The sequence below is a fragment of the Suncus etruscus genome, chromosome 16 (assembly GCF_024139225.1).
Source record: "Suncus etruscus isolate mSunEtr1 chromosome 16, mSunEtr1.pri.cur, whole genome shotgun sequence".
Lineage (NCBI taxonomy): Eukaryota > Metazoa > Chordata > Mammalia > Eulipotyphla > Soricidae > Suncus > Suncus etruscus.
This window is the reverse complement of record NC_064863.1, coordinates 30,619,460-30,641,693: the sequence shown is the minus strand read 5'-3', so window position 1 is coordinate 30,641,693 and position 22,234 is coordinate 30,619,460. Positions and strand designations below refer to the sequence as shown.

The 22,234-nt window shown below is 36.1% G+C and overlaps 1 protein-coding gene across 1 annotated transcript in view; it reads left to right on the top strand.

Moving 5' to 3' along the window:
* Positions 1-22,234, top strand: part of ARAP2 (ArfGAP with RhoGAP domain, ankyrin repeat and PH domain 2) — a 179,195-nt gene that overhangs the window by 21,874 nt on the left and 135,087 nt on the right. Inside the window, exons 5-7 of the mRNA XM_049790095.1 lie at positions 226-579; positions 11,264-11,333; positions 20,874-20,994. Of these exons, the coding sequence (XP_049646052.1) occupies positions 226-579; positions 11,264-11,333; positions 20,874-20,994 (545 nt within the window). The remainder of the gene's footprint in view (positions 1-225; positions 580-11,263; positions 11,334-20,873; positions 20,995-22,234) is intronic.

Below are 22,234 nucleotides of genomic sequence, written 5' to 3'. Positions count from 1 at the left end.
CCATTGTGGTAGCACAGCGGTAGTGTGTTTGCCTTGCACACAGCTGCTCCAGAACAGATGTGGGTTCAATCCCCGGCATTCCATGTGCTCCCCTGAGCTTGCCAGGAGCGATTTCTGAGTGCAGAGTCAGAAGTAACCCCTGAGCGCTGCTGGGTGTGGCCCAAAAAGCCAAAAAAAAAATGTTATCAGTAAATTAACAATATTTTTCCATTCTGTTTCATTTAGCATATATGATAACAGGAAGGAGAAGATTAGTGAAGACAAAGTTGAAGATATTTGGATACCTCGAGAAGACAAGAGCAGTATTCCAGTAGACTCTGCTTCAGAATCAGAATATTCAACAGTGGAGGAGTGTTTTCAAAGTTTAAGAAGAAAAAATTCAAAGGCATCTAAATCTAGGACTCAAAAGGCATCGAATTTAGACCCTGCTAATAGGCATAGTTATCCCTTAAGCTCAACCTGCAGCAATGCTGAGTCTCCAGTCATTTCATCCAATGCAATATCTCCCTATGCCTGTTTTTATGGAGCAGCTGTAAGGAAGGTGAAATCAGGATGGCTTGACAAACTCTCTCCTCAAGGGTATGTCTGCATGTTTATCAGTATAGCATGTTGAATGATTGACATTCATTTCTAAAGCTGCTAGGTTTCGGTTTCTTCCTTCCCTTTAAATACACATGCATACAGATAAAGAGGGTTTTTTTTAATATATATTTTATTTAAACACCTTGATTACATACATGATTGTGTTTGGGTTTCAGACATGTAAAGAACACCCCCCTTCACCAGTGCAACTTTCTCAGCACCAGTGTCCCAAATCTCCCTCCTCCCCACTCAACCCCACCTGTACTCTAGCCAGGCTTTCTATAACATTCTCATTATTAGGATAGTTCAAAATATAGGGTCCTTTCTCTATCCCTTTTCCAATGCTCACCTTCAGACCTAAAGAAGGCCCTGTGAAATCTGCTGTGTAGTAGACTGGCTTTAGGTTCTGAACGGTAAATTAAAATGGGAGCTTATAACGTCACATCTTGATCCTTATATTAATTTCTATATTTGCATGGCAATTTGTTCCCCTCTGTCCCAAAGAAAAACAACAGTGACTGAGTATTACTCAACCTATACTACTTTAGCTTATACTGGTAACATAAACTGTTTTGTTTGGGAATACAAGGCTTATTGTAGTCAGTGGAAATTATATTACTGTTGGATTCAGGGTTTCACTGTTGCTGGTAGATTGTTTCTATTTTCATGTGTTTCATGGAAGGTCAGAATCCCTTGAATTTAAAATGGGTTTATCGGGGCCAAGAGATAGCATGGAGGTAAGGCGTTTGCCTTTCATACAGAAGGTCATTGGTACACATCCCGGCATCCCATATGGTACCCTGAGCCTGCCAGGAGTGATTTCTGAGCATGTAGCCAGGAGTAACCCCAGAGTGCTGCCAGGGTGACCCAGAAACAAAAATAAATAAATAAATAAAATGTGTTTATCATTTGAGATGTTTACAAAGACACTTCTGTGTTTTTAGCATGTTTATAACACTGGGGAATCTTTTGGGGAGGAATTATGTTTGATTAGACTTATTTGCTACAATCCTGATACTTGGACTTCTTGAAATATTTGACTGAAATGTTCCTCGGCATTGTTAAATGTCTTTGGAGTAAAACCTCATGTTGCAGCATGTCATTTGGCGAGTCCTTGAGTGTGCTGGCTTTCCTCTCCCTAATTTTTGCATCATTCTGAAAGTTATGCTTTCTTGAAAGTCCATTAGCAAAATAGTTACCAGATCAAAATAGTTACCATCAGCAGATTACTGGGAAAGGAAATTACTTTTCTTAAAAGATACAAAATTAAAGTAAAAATCCAATAATCACAAAACTTATTATTGCAATTACTAGCTGATAGATTGCATTATAATCTATGTGATCAATACATACACAATTGGGTTCTTTTAGGACATTGACTAAACTAGAGTACTTCTTAGTATTAGTCAGTTACTTCTTCTTTCTGGTGCCATAATGATTTCAAAGTAGGCAGCTCTACTGACTTCTCATCAGTATTACCAGTAAATGCAGTCAGTTGACAAAAGTATCCGCTCTTAAAAAAAAAATCACTCTAGTGAATGAAACAATGAGTAGTTTTCTCCAGTCTTTTATATCTCTAAACTTTCAGTGTTTAGGGGATCCCATTGCTCTTTCAGAGTACCACTGGAAGATTTAGCTGACATAGGATTCCGGGTTTCTCTCTAGTGACACCTCTCTCTTTCCACGGTTGATTTGTTTATGCTGCAGGCACATGCAAAACTTGCATCATAGTGGTCACCTCTGGGACAGTTAAAACATTTTCGCTCTCCCTCTGTCAGAACTCTGACTTCCTATTCTTTCTTTCCTTATCCTGCCTAAGGTTAGAATCTGTAAATTTTCTATATATTTTGTTCTCACTTTGAGTCAAATAATTCAGTTTTATAGTTTTTAATTCTCACTCTACATTATAGGATAGCAAGGTAGATAAAAGACCACTTTATCATTAAGTAATTGAAAATGTGATTTTTATTGTGGATTGAAGTAAATGCATATATTTAGCATATATTAGACCAAAATTATCATATTATTTTTCTATCCAGATTACATGGGTGTGAGGCTGGAAAGATAATAATAATACAGAGATATAGACACTTGGTTTGCATGCAGCTTAATCCTCTTCAGTCCCTCTGAGCACTGTTTAGGACTGAGTAGAGTCTCTGAGTAGAGAGCCAGGAGTTAGCCTGGTGCACTGCCAAGTGTGGCTCTAAAACAAAAAAAAAAGACTCTCTAGGAAGTGAAGAGTGTTTGAGATAACTATTCTTTGGATAAAGGTATTTCTATAGATTATCATGCAGAGGTTACTAAGCATTGTGTGTTTATTTCCTGATTTCTTTGATGCAAGTAGTACTGTTTTGGGTAACATATTGAATTCTGTTGAGAAAGTGTCAGCAAACAACTTTTTTTGTAAAAAAAAAAAATCAGATAAAAAATATTGAATCTTTATAACCATATAATCTCTATTGGAGATCACAATTGAGCACGAAAGTGGCCATAGATAATATGTAAACTAATAAAAGACTGGCTTTCCATAAAACTTTATTTATAAACAGTGGGCTAGATTTGCCTTGAGGGTTATAGAGGAATGTGAAAGATGAGATTAAATGTCTATGTTTTTATACCTGGTTTCTCTGCTATCCGCTATGTAGGAAGTTATAACCTGATAGATCGCAAAACAGGGTAGACACACTCTGTTATTCTATTAAATATTGAAGTAATAAAAGCCAGAATCTCTCTTCAGGGACCTTTGCACTTATTCTTTCTGGATTGTTTTTCCACCAGAGAGCAAAAATGGTTTGTTGCTTTTCAATGCACATTCTTGCTCTTTTTTTCTTCTGTGTACTGAGGCCCTAAACAGAGTATAAAATGATCACTGCCCTCATCACTCTCTGGATTCTTTTTCTCTGTGGGGTCATACAATAGATGGTTGATTGATTTCATACAGCTTCTCGTGATGACAATAATCTATATTGGCTTTTGTTTATTGTGGTATCCTCAGCTAGATCATTGCTTGGCATGTGGAAGAACCTTTTAGTATTGTTGTTGAATGAATCAGCAACAAGACCTATTACTAGACTTCTAATTTTTTCAAAAAGTTTTGAAAATTTTATTTTGAACATTCTTAAATAAAAATTGAAGCCTTTTAACTAGTTGAAAACCTGTAGATACCATGGAAAATACTACTATTTTAATAAGTACTTGGATGTTCTATTTATATATTTCTCTTATAAATACTTAACTATGGATCGTCACGTCACTCAGTCTTCCTTTTTTGAGTAGTGTTTGAAACTGCCTTTACTTATGAGTGATATTAAATAAAATAATCAAATTTATAATGTGATTTTTATTTCACATGATGAGGGCCTCTTTACTTTTGAAATGAAATTGCTGGATCTGAATCAGTGGACAATATCTGAAAACTGCCTAATGTTTAGAAAGAAAACATTGTATAATATCATGCAACTAAAGAAATTATGAAACACTTCCAGCTGAGTTTAAAGTAATAAAAATCATTTTATGCTTTAGTCCTCTCATGATACCATGACTAGATATTATTGGATAGAAAACTATATAAACAACATTAATAAAATGTTTTTTCCATAGTTTGCAACAGATTAAATAAATAAAAAATATTCATGAGTTACACTTACATTATAAAATCACTAGGTTTTTGAAAGCAAATAAATAAGATCTCTATACTTTTTCTGCTTTAGCTATAAATAATAATAACCCATTTTCCCAGAAAATCTGTAAGATGTACATATGGACAACCAAATGTAATTTATTAGTGTTTCAAAAATATAAGAAAATGGATTTTTGACTTTTGGTAGTTTTTTGAAATATAAGAGCATGGTTGAAATTGCTTTTATTCTTGCTAAGAGAGCAGTTATTGAACTATTAAAAAGATCTGTAGTAAGTCAATCTACTTGATTTTTTTAAAGTTGTGTTTCTAAAGTTGTATTCTAAAGTTGTATGTTCATCTCAATTTGTATTTATCTTAATGCGCCAAGCATACTTGCAAAAATTGCAATGCTTCTTAAATATTCTTTTAGGATTTAATTTTAATTTCTTTAGTCATCTAAAATTCCCAATTATGAATATGAAAGTTTTTTTTTTGTTATGAAAGTTTTTTAACTTCAGAGAAACATCAGGCAACATGAGCCTGGAAGGCACTAGAGCTAAAATTGCACTGCTATCTCAGCAATCTGAGTGTATTAGATATTTAAGAATTTATGAAGGAATACAAATATAAGGAAAGTGCTCGTTTTTTAAGAAACAATATACAAATAAAAATTAAACCATAAGACATTGTGTATGTTTGTACCTTAAGACTCATAGTGTAATGAAGCACATGAGGTTATAGAGACAGAGAAAATCTTTCTTCAGAGATTGTCTAGTGAGGAGAGGTAGCAATTCAGTTGACCTTCAGAAAACAGAATACTTTAGCCTTTCACTTGTCTAATGAACCACTTTTCTGGCTGAAGAGGGGTTTAGTACTCAGGCAGAGGATAGATTGGTTGGGATTCTTTTCTGGAAGCAGCAAGCTTGATCTCTAGGAACGGGATAAAACAGGCAGTTAGTTGCATGTATATGTTGAACAGAAAATTGAGACAATGAAAAATTTGATGGTCAGATATTAAGAAAATAGCAAATTTCAGACCATGCCTGAGAGTCAGATCTTCTAGAAGCCAGTCCCTGGAGAGTCATCAGAACTTCTACTGACAATGCATTTTATCAGTGATGCCCAACCAGTAGCCCGTATCTCTAAGTCTTTCATGGAATTCTTCTGGAATGCAAGCATAGTAATCACCAAATATCTGGGGAATGCAGTTCTGTCACTCATTGCTCAGTGAGAGGCAAATATAGTAACCACTGAGAATTTCTCTTTTTGACCAGTGATGTATCCAGGAAGCATAATGTAATAGGTCAATGTTACTTTAATAAAAATAAAATTAAGGATGCTGATAGTTTTAAAAGCATAGAGCTAAAAGTGTCAGAAGTTATTTTGTCCTCTCCAGTCAACTCTACAGGTAGTCATTTTCAATAATTTTAGTAATTTTTTTATAATTACATTAGATGCCATAGTATCTTTGTACTGAGATATATTTCTGACTTTTTAACTTGATTAATGCGATTTAAATACGATAGTTAATGAATAAGTCAGTAAGTTGACTATGCGCTCTTTTGGTACCCATTTGCCTTTGTGAATTTAACTCAGTAGTTGATCTCAGCCTGTTATTGTCCTTTGGAAGACACTTTGTTCACTTTTGTCCTCTTAAATAACATGGATCAGTGTGTTTGTTTGATTTGCAGCACTTTTTAAAAGCTAGAGTATGTAATCTCAGGGGCCGGAGAGATAGCATGGAGGTAAGGCCTCCTGTGCAGAAGGATAGTGGTTCGAATCCAGGTATCCCATATGGGCCCCCGTGCCTGAGGGGCAACTTCTGAGGGTAGAGCCAGGAGGAACCCCTGAGCACTGCTGGGTGTGACCAAAAAAAAAAAGAGTATATAATCTTTAATAAAAACTCTGGGTCCCAGGAATGAATTTGAACAGGAGGACCTTTATGTGAATGCTTCATAGAGATTTAATTGCATATAGACTTATATTAAGAGAGTTTTTTTGAGATACACATTTTTGAGTCAACAAAAAAACTGACACCAGGTGTTGAAGCTGTATTTATGAAAGCAACTTAATACCATCTGCCCTACAAGAGCTCAGGGGAAGAGTTTATAGAAATCCATTCAATATCACTACACAAGCCTTATAAATTATTGTAAAAAAAGCTTCTTAAAGAAATGATTCCCTTTTGAATCCTAAAAATGTAGGATTATAACCCATGCTAAAATGTTACTTGTCTGCTTCACACTTTTGCCTGAAAAAATATATTCTGTAGCACTTCGCAGAATTGAACTCACATATAAATGTGTCCTGATCAAATATTTTGCTACTTAAAGGGCAATCCGGTATGTTTTGCTGTAAAACATGCTAGAGACTAGGAAGTGGTTTGAAGCACAGGCACTGGGACCAAATTGCCTGCATATAACTCCCAGAGAAGCTTGTCTTAATGTATGACTTGAACAAATGATTGGATCAGTTGATACTTCTGTGCCTTTATCTGTAAATGAGAATAATAATATTCCTTGGTTCACTTAGATTACTTATTAGTATTTCAATAATGACTACAACAAACAGTATATAAGTACTGTTTTATTACCAAAATTATTGCACCAAGTAGTTTCTTTGTTGTTGAAGCATTGCAATCTCTATTTCATTTATTTCAGATAGAATTTATTTTGCTTAATATTTGGAAAATAAGCTATGGTTGCTTTGTACTTTTTTACCCTGTTTTAAAATAAATTTTGTTTGTTTTGTCTTTGGGCCACACCTGTCTGTACTTAACATTGCTTCTGCACTGATGGATCACTCTTGGTGGGCTTAAGGTGCTGGGATCTAGTTCAGCATATGCAAAGCAAATACACTATCCACTATAGTATCTCTCTATTCCTTTTTTTTTCTATCTTCATTTCAACACCATGATTTATAAAATTATTTGTATTACAGTTCTTTAAGGCATTCAGTGTTTCAGTATCAATTCCACTACCAATGTGATCTTCTCTTCTCCATTGTCCCCAGTTTCCACATACCCCCTAACTTGTTCCTGTTGGCAAGCACAAATATTATATCTTTTAAATTTTGGGAGGTACTTTTGAACCACACCCAGCAATGCTTAGGGGTTATTTCTGGTTCTTCACTGAGGAATCACACCTGGTGGTGCTCCGGGGCCCATATGGGATGCAAGGAAATCTACCATAGGTTGGCTTGATCATATGGCAACTCAGAGTTCTGAAGTTTATTGAGCATATTCCATACTGATTTTGATACAGGTTGAACTAAACAACATTCCCACCAGCAGTAATGAGAATTTTTTTAAAATCACATCCCCACCAGTACAGATTGTTCTTCTAATTTTAGATATGTGCCACTCTTACTGGTGAAAGATATCTCATTGTTTTTTGAACATGGATTTCCCTAGTGATAAGTGAACACATTTTCATGTGCCATTTGCCGTCTGCTCTTCTTCCTTGTAAAAGTGTCTGTTCATTTCTTTTTCCCTGATATTTTTTGGTCTTTTTGGTTTTGAGCCATACCTGGCAAAGCTCAGGGCTTACTCCTGGCTCTGTACTCCAGGAATTACTCCTGGAGGTGCTCAAGTACCATATTACGGTATGCCAGGGATCCAATCCAGGTTAGCTGACTGCAAGGCAAGTGAGCTGACAAAAGCATTATAAACAGAAAAAATGCCATCTCAGAGCAGTGAGGCAATAAAGAACCTAAAGAAAGTGGTAGGTTGGGGTAGAGTAGTGTCTACAGAGTGGAGAACTACACATTTTAAAGCTAATTGGCAGAATTATAGAGGAAGTATTTTTAAGAGTAGGATTGCAACATTTTTCTCCTACTACAGAAGTATTTTTAAAAATCTCTTACACCACGTAGCCTCTCATCCTGTTTCATTATGGACTGGTATTTGTCTTTTTTTCCCCTTTGGTTTTGGTTTTTTAGCTACACCTGTCAGTGCTCAGCCCTTACTCCTGGTTCTATGCTCAGAAATCACACCTGCTGTGGGACCTTGTGGGATGTTGGGGATGGAACTTGGGTTCATCCTGGGTCAGCTGTGTGCAAGGCAAACATCCTATTGCTGTGCTACCACTCTGGCCTCTGTCTTATTTTTTTAATCTTATTTCTTCATATATGAATAGGCTCAAGTATTATTAAAATCTACTAAGATAGCTGAACCAATCTCATGTTCATCTTGCAGTTGAGCGAATTAAAGTGGTTACAAGAGTATCTGTTTTTATTTTAGTATGAGTTTCAAATTTTTTTTAATTTAAAGCATCATTATTACAAAGTTTTTTATAGTTGAGTTTTAGACATGCAAGAACTGAACTGAGTGTTCTAGACTGAAACTGTATGGACCTTCCTCAGAGTGTGTAAATTCTCTGATCAGTGACTGAAAGGAGAGCAGTGTTCTATGAGATGTCTTTGATTCACATCTAACCTGTATTTCCATCTTCTTTTTTTTGTTGTTGTTGAACCCATATATTAAGCTTCTGAATGATAATTTATACCCCAAACTGTTTATCCAGATGGCAGTGGAATTCTTAAGAAAATATTGAGTCCAAGTCTGAATTTAGAAGTTTTAAGTGAGACATAAGGAAGTAGATTATATTTTTTCACTTATTCCCATGCAAATGTAGATACCGAATTTAATTCTAACCTTTTGGAAGTCTTCTTGCTTTCAAACATCTTTCCATTTAAACATTAGTGCTTATTTAAGTGATGGTTATTTGAGGTTTATTGGTCTGTGATTTTCCTCCGTAAAAGGAACTGTGATTATTTTTGCCATTTATTCAGTAACGTCTTCTTTTCTTTAGTACCATATTGGTCTTTGAATTAGTTGATCTTATAAGACAGATTGAAACATTTGTAGACTTTGTCCTTGAGATTTGTGCTAGTGTGGAGTCAGGAATTAAGTAAGTAAATAAATACATATATTCAGAGATTGTGTCGAGTTAAGAGCAAAGTAGAGGGTGCTTTAAAAATGAATAGTTTTGTTATCAGCTTTAAATTGATTCTTCAGGGAAGGAATGTCTGTGTTAGTGATTTAGGTGATATTCCAAAAGATAAGTAATGAGAATTGAGGGGGTGACAGAAGGTCCTAAATCTTTTAAATCTTCACAGATGATTTTATTATAAAATGAAAAATAATATATATTAGAGAGCTATATGCCATGTATGTAATAACACTCACAAAGTAAGCTAAGAGACCCCTCCTCCAGTCGTGGACAGGGGCAGCTCTTGATTTTATGATTTGAGGTTGCCGTGACAGTGCTCAAAGGATCATAAAGAGATTGAATTTGGGCCACCTGTGTGCAAAACAGGAGCTACATCTTTTTATCTAGCTCTTTAACTTTCTTCAAATCTTGACATACAGAATTTTGTTGTATAATTTGCCTTAACTAAGACAACGATCAACATGAGTGTGTGCACTATTTAATTTTTTACTTAATATTTCTTTACCTTTGAACTTGTAATTTTGAATCTAGAGAAAACCCTGAGGATGAGGAAAGAAGTACAAACCATATGTCTATAGCAGTTGAATGTTTAACATTCAAATAACCCAAAATATGATTGACAAGGAGAAGATAAAGAAAAATATGAGGGAATAAGATTGAAAAGGGGATGGACAATTGGTTGTGGATCTGTGATTTATATCATATGTGCTTACTACTTCATGCTTAATTCCATGTTTATGAATGAAAATACCCATGTTGATGAACTTCAAAAATCTCTTGAATCAATTGGCTCCAGTTTTGTGAATAAATTGACCAAATGGATGTAGGGTGGTTAACTGTATTTTATTTGAGTAATTGCATGGGCTGCTCAGGAAGCAGCTGGAAGACAAGTTCTCCATATTTCCAACTTCTTTTTTTTTCTTTAAGTCTTCTGAGAAACCACAGACAGAATAGTATTCCTTAAGAATGTCATATAGCTGCAAAATTAACAAGTCGGCAGGATTCTTTAAAAATGCTATTACAATGGAAAGTGAGTTTCTATATATTATTTGTGTTAATGAGTAAGAGTAATATTAAAATAAAATGGAGAGGCATGCATATTAGATATCCAAAACTGTAAGGATGATCTGATTTCAGGAGTGAAAAAAAATAGTAAAAGTCCAAGGAGAAATGGTTCTTCACTTTAAGAGTCAGAAAATGTTTTTTACCTTTAACCTGAATAAGAAATGTGATAGCATTATTTTATATAGTTTTTTAACCATTTTAAACTATATTTGGTTTTCATGATTCTTTAAAAAAATTAATGTTTATGTATTATTATGTATATATATATGTATGTTCTCATAGATGTATGTGCATACATGGCAACAACCCAAAATGCCCAGGAACCTACTCTGCTCCCCAGAGGAAGTTGGCCTGAGGGGCTTATGATGCTCAGCCAGTAGTACTTTGGGCCTACCAGGATTGTACTTGTCATCAGACCTGATAGTGCTGGAGCCATTTGAATTACAACTGGCAGTTTGAGGTTGGGGAGCCTCTCTCTGTTATCAGGGATTGAGCTCAGGATTTTAAACTATTGGGCATGTGCTTTGTCACATAAGCATAGTAATGTTCCGATGATAACTATTAATCATTGTAGTATAATGGCTAGTCTATCATCTTGTTCATAATTATTAATGTATGTAAATCCAATCGACAACTTTATTATGTAAACAAAATATCTCTCATGTACTAAAGCCAAACTAAAGGTAAAAAGATAAATATCTAAAGTTCTCAGCATGGACTGAAAAGTTTTGTGTTCATTAAGTGATTAGTTCCATAAAAGTGTATGGGTGCAGTGGTAGCATTCCTGGCCACATTGGAGATGGATCATCTTCAAGTTTAGAAATATGGACCACACTGTTCATCAATGTCATGTTTTAAAATAACTATGGCAGATTAGAAATATGGTTATTTGTATTTTTCTTTGTACTTGAGAACTTGTCATAGTCTATCGTTTTTGCACTGCTTAATCAAAATGGAAATATACATAGCAGAGTTATACTACAAATGTCTCTAATATCTAAGTTCATGGTAGTTTAATGTAAAATGACAATTTCATGTTTTCCAGAAAACGCATGTTTCAGAAGAGATGGGTGAAATTTGACGGCCTTAGCATTTCCTATTACAATAATGAAAAGGTAAGTACATTGTACGGTTTTCTTTTTTTTCTTTTTTTTTTAGTATTTTTATTTAAACATCTTGATTACAAATATGATTGTGATTAGGTTTCAGTCATGTAAAGAACACCCCCCTTCACCAGTGCAACTTTCATACCACCAATGTCCCAAATCTCCCTCCATCCCTCCCACACCCACCTGTACTCTAGACAGGCTTTCCAGTTCCCTCATTCATTCACATGATTATGGTAGTTCTCAGTGTAGTTATTTCTATAACTCCACTCACCACTCTTTGTGGTGAGCTTCAATAAGTGAGCTGGAAGTTCCATCCCTCCTCTCATTGTCTCTGAGGATTGTTGCAAAGTTGACTTTTATTTTTCTTAAAACCCATAGATCAGTGAGACTATTCTGCATCTCTCTCTCTCCCTCTGACTTATTTCACTCAGCATGATAGATTCTATGTACATCCATGTATAGGAAAATTTCATGACTTCATCTCTCCTGACGGCTGCTTAATATTCCATTGTGTTTATGTACCACAGTTTCTTTAGCCATTCGTCTGTTGAAGGGCATCTTGGTTGTTTCCAGAGCCTGGCTATTGTGAATAGTGCTGCAATAAACATAGGTGTGAGGAAGGGGTTTTTGTATTGTATTCTTGTGTTCCTAGGGTATATTCCTAGGAGTGGTATAGCTGGATCCTATGGGAGCTCAATTTCTAGTTTTTGGAGGAATCTCCATATCGCTTTCCATAGAGGTTGGACTAGACAGCATTCCCACTAGCAGTGGATAAGAGTTCCTTTCTCTTCACATTCCTGCCAGCACTGATTGTTCTCATTCTTTGTGATGTGTGCCAATCTCTGTGATGTGAGGTGGTATCTCATTGTTGTTTTGATTTGCATCTCCCTGATGATCAGTGATGAGGAGCGTTTTTTTCATGTGCCTTTTGGCCATTGTACACTTTTCAATGATTGCTTTCTGCATAATTGTACTTGAGTAAACTAAGCAAGCGCTGGAGTTTTTTCAAGTGTCAGAGCTGGACTAGCTACATGGAAAGAATTTGGATAGAATAAAACAAGGACTCTTCATAGCTTAACTATCCCTTGAAATGTTTTTGGTTTTTTTTTTTTTTGTTTGTTTGTTTTTTTGGGCCACACCCGTTTGATGCTCAGGGGTTACTCCTGGCTAAGTGGTCAGAAATTGCCCCTGGCTTGGGGGGACCATATGGGACACCGGGGGATCCAACCGCAGTTGTCATCTTTCCTTGGCTAGTGCTTGCAAGGCAAATACCTTACCTCTAGCGCCACCTCGCCAGCCCCAACTATCCCTTGAAATGTAAAAATTTTTTTAAACTTGAGTGTTTTGCAATTATTCATGAAGTGTTTTCTACAAACTGCAGAAACTGCTGTGAGTGGTATACAACTGAGAAAAGTCTCCTCTATCCTTAGAGAGCATAGCGAATACATTGTGGGAATGTCGATCACAGAGTGCTACGAACAGAAAGTGGTTAAACACAGGTGAACTCTGCAAGTAGTTCTCAAAAAAACCAAATAGTGTTTCTTGCATCAAATTTGATTTGCCAGGATTTTCAGGAAATCAGGATATTTTCAACGATGCAAATTTAAATTACCCATGTCCAAAGCGAACAGTGAGTGAAAGAATGAAAGGAGTGAAAGAATGGACCATCAAGTAGTTTTCTGTGATTGGAGAAATGAATATGTGATGGAGCCTTGTGGGAGCTGCCTCTGTGAAGGTCATTTGAAGTTAGAAGATACCGAAAACCTTGACTTAATGTTCTGTGGAAGTGGTTACAGTGTACAGGAAATCCTCTCTTGAGATCCACCTATTTGTAACTGCAGCTTGAAGTGAAACTACTATCTAGAATGAAACTCGGTGCTCTTTCACTGTTATTTTGTCCAAAGTGGCGAGTCTTATTTTTCTCACTAGTGTTCTGACTTAAGGACATTAGTGAAATATGTTATTCAATGACCTACCATATTTATTAAGGCGCTAAATCCCTCCCTACACACTAGTGTTTTATAATGTTAAGAAAAAAAGAACCATGCTTTATAAAGTTACTCTTAGTTGAGGTTTAGGCATTGATATTTCAACACCCAAGCGTGCTACCATCGTCAGCTCCCACCACCAGGGCTCCTGCACTTCATCCCCACCCCACAAATCCCTCCTGCCACCTCTACAGGCACAAAACAAAGTTCAGTGGTTATAACTTAGAGCTCATTTTTCCACTGTTGAGTCTGTGGTTTAGATGAATAAGTATAATGCAACTTTCTGCTTATATGTAGTCTTAAATACTTAGGAGTGTATATTGTATCTATAAATGATTTTCATTACCTAACTATCTCTTAATACATTTTTAGCTGCAAACATGTTTGTGTATTGTGAATAGCTCAAGAAAAACATAAGATTGTAACTATAGTCAATGATAGTATAGATTTTATGGATTGTTTTATACAAATCTTTAGTTTCTCTGAAAATTTCTTTAACAAAATGTAAGAACTGTTAAGTCATATTTTTGTTCATTGGTAATGTTACAGTCTTAGCTGTATACAGACTGTTTTGACATTTAATCAGTTTCTTATTTATGGATTTTAACCTAACATTGTTCTCTAATTTTTTAGAGATTCCCACTGCCCAATGATATTGTGGCTTGAGGAGAAATTTAAACGCCCTTTGCATACTTGTTTGTGGGTGCTGCAGGGCAAATGACCTTATATATGCTTTTATATAAAAAGTAATAAACATTACAGCAGAAGATGCTGCATGCTACTGTTTACTGAAATACTGGGGAGTCCATAGGAATGTTATTCTTATTTTGAAATTGTCTGTGAGGGCTGGGAAACCTTTGCTATGCTCATTTTCAGGCCATTCAATATAGGCAGCTAATCTATGGGTATCTGGTTAGAAGCACTTGAGTATGTTGTCATATACCAGGACTACACTAGAACTTTGGGGGCTTTACATGATCTGAGGCCCAGGAATTCCCCACCTCAGTACAGGTCAATTAAAGTGGAATACAGTGTAACACACTGTTGAGCATACTTGTTTAAGGTTTGCTAGATGGTGGGTTTAACACCTTTTAAAGCTGATTTCTGTTTCAGCCATGGTGTGTGTGTGTGTGTGTGTGTGTGTGTGTGTGTGTGTGTGTGTGTGTGTTTACTTCTGGACTCAAGATAACTTCTCTGCATTAGTGGTTACTATCTAATTGGATTGAAATGAGGAAATCTCTTCAGTCTTGAGAAGCTTCTGTATCATCATGTTGATGGCAATAGAATAATCTCCATTCATGATCCAATCATGCTCCAAATACCAGAGCAGCTCTGGTATTTGTGCCCAACTGAACTATTTTCCTTACACTCTGTCCTTTTAAGATCTCATGCCAGCTCTAGAGAGGAGCTTAGTGTTCATCATGTTTCTAGATATTGATGCAGAAAAGTGGTTGAAGCCACAGTTTGAAATTTAAGTGAGAAAGTTCATATCAAAATGGGTTATTACAAATCCTTTAGCTTAATAATCTTTTTTTCCCCTGGGCTTTTGGGCGACACCAGTGTCTGATGCTCACAGGTTACTCCTGGCTATGCACTCAGTAATCGCTCCTGGCTTGGGGGACTAAATGGGACGCTGAGGTCTGTCCTGAATCAGCCCATGCAAGACAAACACCCTACTACTGCTCCACTGCTTTGGTCCCAGCTTAATAGCCTTTTAAAATAATTCAAATTGTTACCTGAAGTATTTTTTTTATTTTTGGGTTTGGGGGCCACGACTGGTGGCACTTAAGGCTTACTCCTGTCTTTGTGCCTAGGGATCACTCCTGATGGTGCACTGGGGACCACATAGGATGTGTTCTTGGGTCATTCTCATGCAGTGTAGGTGCCGAGCCCAATTTGTTCTTTCTCTCTGGACCTGTTCCTTGAATTATTTTATCCTTATGGTTATGTTACCATGGCAAGAAAGTAAAGCTCTAAAATGGATGTTTTCTAAGAAAGAGCCTTATGATAAGTGAGATTGGTGGGTTCAAAAGAGATTTCAAGACTAGGGGCAGAAAGCCTGGGTGTGTCTACAGTACTGCCTCACCAACTGTGCAAGGTGTGTGCAGATGGATGAGTTAGATCTTTCAGTGTTTATATGTGCATACAGGAACATGTGGTTTGGCTTTCAAGAGGCGGTAAGTGGAGGTGCCTGTTTGGCTAGATTCCTTCCACTTTCCTCAGTGTGCCTCAATCAGGTCTCTTCAAGGACTTTTCATTGTGTTACTGAAAATGGCCTCATCCCAATAGCTTTAGTATCTTATCAGCTGCCAAGAAATCTAACTCACCCCTGTTCTCAGTTCTGTAGCGAAAGTTTTTACCTGTGCTTGTTTCATTGTCTGAAAGAGGTAGATAAATGACAAACTTGACCTAGATAGCTGTGTGTTACAGGCTCAAGGGATGCATTGCAATTTCTTTCTGGAAGGAAAATTTTACACACTGAAAAATGCAGTTAGTTTGAGTCTGCTGTCAATGAGTTGGTTTTCTTTTCTTTTCTTTTTTTTTTTTTCTCGTATTGTCTTTTTCAGGCACTGTTAGAAGATAAATAGAAAATCAACTCAGTCATACTAAACTTATGAGATTTATCTTGGGATTTTCATAATAGACTATAAATCAGACATTAGAGAAATTAACATCCTGAAGTAACATGATATTTAAGTTGTTAAATATATTTTGATCACTCTGGGGAATTAATTTTTCTGTTATTCTTCTACTGATGTTTACCTGGGTAACACAGTCTTATAGGTGTATAGTTTTTCTTTTAGAAGGAATTGTTTTTCAGTCTTTAGGGAGATATAGAAGGAAAATATTTTAAATATTCCTCTTGGAGAGATCAGACAGCAGGTAGGGTGTTGGCCTTGCATACAGTGCACCCAGATTTCATCACCTGTACTCCATATGTTTCTCCCAAGCCACCAGTTGTGAGTCCTGAGTGCAGAGCCAAGAGTAAATTAAACCCTGAGCATCTTCAGAAGTGGCCCAAAACACAAATAATGTAAATTAAAAAATAAAATTCTAGGTTTTTCCTTAGATGCTGCTTGATATTTCAGTATAGAAAATAGGTTAGTTAAGACATTTTACTCAACTATATCACTACAGACTTAATCATTTGACAAACTAAAGCTTGAGAATGGATCACCCAGTGTGAGAATAAAAACATTATTATGATGTATAGATAAATTTGATTATTTTAGAAATTTCCTTCTCTGGTCTCTACCATTACAGATTAAGGGACAGAGATGTCTAGGATGTTCCTTAACATCACCTGAGTTAATGAGCACCTTCCCATTTTCTATATTGTTCAACAACAAAAGACAATCCCTCAGACCTCCCAATTTCTTGAGCACCTAGTAGTGAAACCACTTCACATTTAATGAGCTTCCTTTGTATAAACATCAGCTTCTTATATCTATTTATAGTGACCTTTGGCAGTATTATATGGGTATATGTTGAGAATCTTGAGCGTTCCCATTCCTGTATTTTTGCTTGCTTGTCTGTGTGCTCTCAACAATATCTCCCTAGCTATTGCTTTTCTACCCAAATCTTGTGTAATGTCATGAACTTTCTCGATTCCTCTTTTGTGAATCTTTTCTTTACTTTTCACCACTCAGGGCTTCTTTCCTATCTTACCTAATTTTAGAACAAAACACACCAGAATGGCTAAGGGGCAGAGCAGTTAATTATTATTTAGAGAAATTATTAATTTCATGTACAGACTAGAGTTTTCCAAACTTATTTGTCCTACTCTCTTTAAGGAAATAAATATATCATCCAGTGCCTACCTTCTTTATGTGATCAAACAAACTCCTCCCACAATTGTACTTTGTACTTTAGCTGCTTAAATCCTGTTCCCCTCCCCTCCATCATTCCAGCAGCTTCAGTCTTCCTCTAGGGCAGTGCTTCTCAAATAGTGGGTCGCGCCTTGGGGGGGGCGGGGGGCGTGAGGCTCCGTAAAGGGGGGAGCGTTTGACCTGCATAACAAGCTAAGCCCCGAGTTTTTGTCTCTGTATGTCTCTGGAACTGTGGAGAGTTGCTGTGTCCTGTTTCAAACCCAGCTTCGAAAAGCTATGCATTGCAAAAGGTGCTGATTGTAGCCATTAATCCAGGCATCACCTCTGATAAAATTCAGCTCAAATTATTTGATATATTTTTGTTTTGCAGGGTAAAGATTTTTTAATAAAGATACTATTTACAGTCATGCGGGGGTGGGGGGCACGAAAAATGTTTTCTTCTTCCTAGGGGGCCATGACAGAAAATAATTGAGAATCACTGCTCTAGGGTAAGGCATTACCACTTACTTTGAGTAATGCTGGTATAGACTAGTCTATACCAGTCTAAACCAGTCTATACTATAGACTAGTCTACACCAGTCTATACCAGTCTGTGCCAGACTTAAATGGCTGCTACTTACAAATCTGTTAGGCCAGAAGTTTTATCTGATCCCAGGTATGTAAAATTGACATGTTAATCAAATATTGATAATAAATTATAAATTTATTGTGATGCAAAATTTTTGAGACACTCACATTCTAGAGTTGAAACCCACAGCCTAAGAAACTAGGGCATAGAATAATGGATAGGTTGGTAGAAGTGTTAAAAATTAACTTAGAATCCATCAAGTTAGCAGTTAGAATTTTGTATAAATGTGAATAATTAGAATTGGAATAGACTCATTCAGGAAACATTTACAATACTGATCATGTGGAAAGTGATGAGGAAGATAGATGAATTTTAGAAGATTGTATTAGGCAGCCTGGTGTATAGACCAGAATAGGCAATGAATTATACAGTAAATATAAAATTATTATTTGAGTATAGATAATAATTGCCAGGAGGAAAAAAGTGGTTAAACTGTTCACACCAGCATGTACCACAAATATAGTGACTCATGTTCATAAAACAAGTTGCAGTGCTGCTTCTTCATTTGAAAGGAGAGTGATATTCCTGGTAAAGTTAGGGGAATGAGAAGAGACTGGTCAGAAAGACTTTCGTCAGGTGCATTCAGTGAACTTGGACGGAAAGTAGATAGAGGCAGTGATTTTGTGAAGAAAAGGATGGAATGGTTGAATCCTGGCAGAACCAGCAGTGCTCTGACAGACTGGTCTGCACAAAACCACAGTATCTTTAGGGACCCTCAAGAAGGTGAACATGAGTAGGAGATACTGTGATCAGCAGCAAGTTGACCCTAGCTATGAGAGTTCAAATTTGGTGCATACATCAAACCACATCATAATAAAAAAACTGGCATTTCAGGTTGAGTGAGCACTATTTTATCAGACTAATATGTAAGCAGGAGGGTATTTTTTCAGGAAATAAGTGTTAAAATTTTGATGGGATAGTTCGATGCACAGTTGATGATGACACAAAGAGTAGAGCTGGCTTATTAAATAGATAAGGGAACAGGGAGAGAGTTTATAATTCTTAGCTTGCACTTGATAGTTTACATAGTAAGAAGGATTAGTCTCATTAGTTAGGGAAGAGTTATGTAAATGGGGATAATAAGGAGAAATAATTTTGTACCTATTTCTGGACTTTTTCTGTTTTTTTTTTTTTTTTTTTGTATGTGGTTCCTAAATCTCAACTCATCTTTCTAAATCATACTTCGGACGTAGTATTGTAGTATTCAATTTTGACTTAGAGGACAGAGGAAGGCTTTCTTAGAATTGAAAGCCTTTAGTTAGCATTCAAGAATAGGTAGGACTTTAAAAACTAAATAAAAAGCTGGATAGCAGATAGAGTATGTGCTTTGCATGAAGACTTGAGTTCGATCCTTAGTATCCCATATGGTCCTGTGAGCCTGACAGGAGAAACTTTTGAGCTCAGAGCCAGGAATAACCTCTGAGTACCAGAAGCTGTGGACTCCAAAATGAAAACAACAACCAAAACAAACAAACAAAACTAAATAAAGCCTGGAATGGGATATTGGAGCAGTGAAACTGCCAAAGAATTAGAGGAAACAGCATGAGAGCTTCGTTACTCTCATAGACTAGCAGAGGGCAGGCCTCCCTTAGAAATCCTTGTTGCTGACGCTTGTGCCTTTCCCTACCTGCATCTTAACTATTGACCATTTATGGTACAGCTTTACTGCTGGGAGGAATATGAACTTGACACTTGTTCTGCTGGAATGGTTTTAGCACAGTGGCCTTAAGCCAGCAGTTCAGGAACAGTGACATTCTGGAGGTGAGAAAGGTTGAAAACCACTCACTCTAACCAACTACTTTAGTTTTAACTGCCTCTTTGTGCACCTGTATACAGGACAGTTGCTGGTCTGTAAGTATTTCAGGTAGAAGAACATTGGTTGAGTGCACTCATTATCTCAGCAGTAGCTGGAGATTTTTAGGACTCACTTAGGTCCCTGGATGATGCTATGAAGGGAAGAGAAGTGTTATAAGGACACTTCTAAATTAATTGGATATTCAAGACTATGTGCTTGGTAACTGTGATTTGTTTTTGTCTCTTTGCATTTTTGATTCTGTAGACCCTCTTGTTTTTCTTACTTTACACCTCCCATTATTTACTGTATCTAATGAGGATGCATCTTTGAACTTATTTGGTGGGTTTAACTTAGATACCTAGAATCCGGATCAGATGTAAATTAAACATAGTTACCAACATCTTGACTTCTTCTAATCAAAAGTGTGAATTCTTGCCTTTGTGCTCATATCCCTTGATTTGTGCTCAGCTATACATGTTTATCTGATTGTACTTTCTACTTTTTATTCGGAAGGTCCTTGAATGTATAACTATTGTTTTAATTTCTTTTTCAGTGTAGGGTTTAGAAAATGTAGCATATTTCATGAACAACTGAGATTGTGGGGCAGTCTTTCTGTCAAATCACTTAGGAGAGTTCATTATAAAAATACAAAGGTAGAAAACTAACAAAGAGTCTTAAAACTGACTTCAGGAAAAATGGCAATATTTATGTTACCAATTACATGTAACCTAGACAAAATATATCATCTTTTAGTTATTGGGGATGAAAAATATGAGCTATGGTAGATTTATGTGGTTTATTGCTTAACCATATTACTCCATGATCTAATGAAAATACCTAATGAAAATACCACTAGATCATGGAATAATATGATTAACTGATAAAACATTGTAGTTTCTTAAACATTTTTCTTCATAAGAGCAATGCTTTTGAAATGGTTCAGTTACAGTACCTGTTATGGCCACCAGATGCCTGTAGACACCATAAAATCATTGTGATTTGAGTGTATTTAAAGAACATGCTCTTGCTTTTTTGGATAGTATATTTCTAGTCTAGTGTGATTGTCTTTGATTCTTTGCCTTTTAGTTCCAGATGAAGAGAAAATTAGAAAATAGATTTCATCTGAAAGGGGCAATTTAATATTTTTGTTATGGGACATTGTACAATAATAAGTACTGTTTCAAACTTTAGATTGAAATGATGAAAAAGAAGCACTTGTCAATATTGTGTCACTGTTTGCAGTAAGGTCAAGAGAGTTTTATTTTAAAAAGACATCTTTATGTATTCTTGCTTTAATAAACACAGGAGAAATATTCAAAAGGAATCATTCCTCTCTCTGCAATATCTACGGTACGAGTTCAAGGAGACAACAAATTTGAAGTTGTTACAACACAGAGAACTTTTGTTTTCAGAGTAGAAAAAGAAGGTAAGATTTTGGTTTTAATTCTTGTATAAACTTACATACATCCATTTCTAACCAATAAGAAGATTCACAGGCCAGTTATGGTGGTGATATCAAGAAATATTTTACATTATTTAAAAGCTTATATTTTTAATTAAATTTCTGGATGCCATAACATAAAAACAAAAGCAAATTAATGTTACTTGCTCTTCCTTAGTCACCCATACAGCAAATATTTAATGAAAATCTAGTAAAAGCTCTGAAGATTTTTGTAAATTCGGGGTGAAAACAATGAAAAGGGGTAGACAGAAACTTTTCTAATTCACTTTATTTACAATTGTTTTGGTATGCAGTATCCTTTTTCTCTTACTGTTATAGATTAGGGTTTTCGTTTTTGTTTTTGGGCCACTCTTGGTGACACTCAGGGGACTCCTGGCTATGCACTCAGAAATCATTCCTGGCTTGAGGGATCATATGGGACACCAGGCATCAAACCTCGGTCTCTCCTAGGTCAGCATGTTCAAGGCAAACACCCTACCATTGTGCCACCGCTCTGGCTGGCCCCTGTTATAGATTAGTTTTACTGAAATTTGCTTAAAATGGAATCTTTATTTTTGGGGGGACATAATATGGCAATGTTGGTGAGGGACATGTGGTGCTAGAGATCAAACTACGGGTCTCACACATACTAGGCACATACATTAGCTATTTTCCTGCCTGAAGTATGTTTTACCTGATCATGTAGGTTCAGTAATAATTCTAATAAAGATTGTGAATTCTTTGTTTTTCTTGAATTCATTTTACTGCTTTCTGCTATAGTTTGTTTGATAAAATTTATAGTTGCCGTAAAAAAAAAAAAAGAAGAAGAAGAAGAAACATGTGGCTTTAGTAAAAAAGACTCCAATATTTTGAATCTTACCAGGATTTTTAGAGTTGGTTGAGAATGACATGGGGGTAAAAAGTTCTGTGTTATATACCTTGGTTGACTATCAATAAATAAATTTATTACCTTGAAATTAAGACAAGACTGTACACTAAAAATTATTGGAATTTTGTTTTGTTTTGTTTTGTTTTGGTTTGGTTCAGATCTGGTGGTGCTCAGGGATCACTCCTGGTAGGGATTGGGGGACCATCTGGAGTATTGGGGAATGAACACTTGTCAGCCACATGAGGTTGATTAGGTGTTTTTCCTGCTGTATTATCACTCTGGTCCCCAAATATTGGAACTTTTAGTTTACTTTAAAGCTATTTATTTTTGTATATT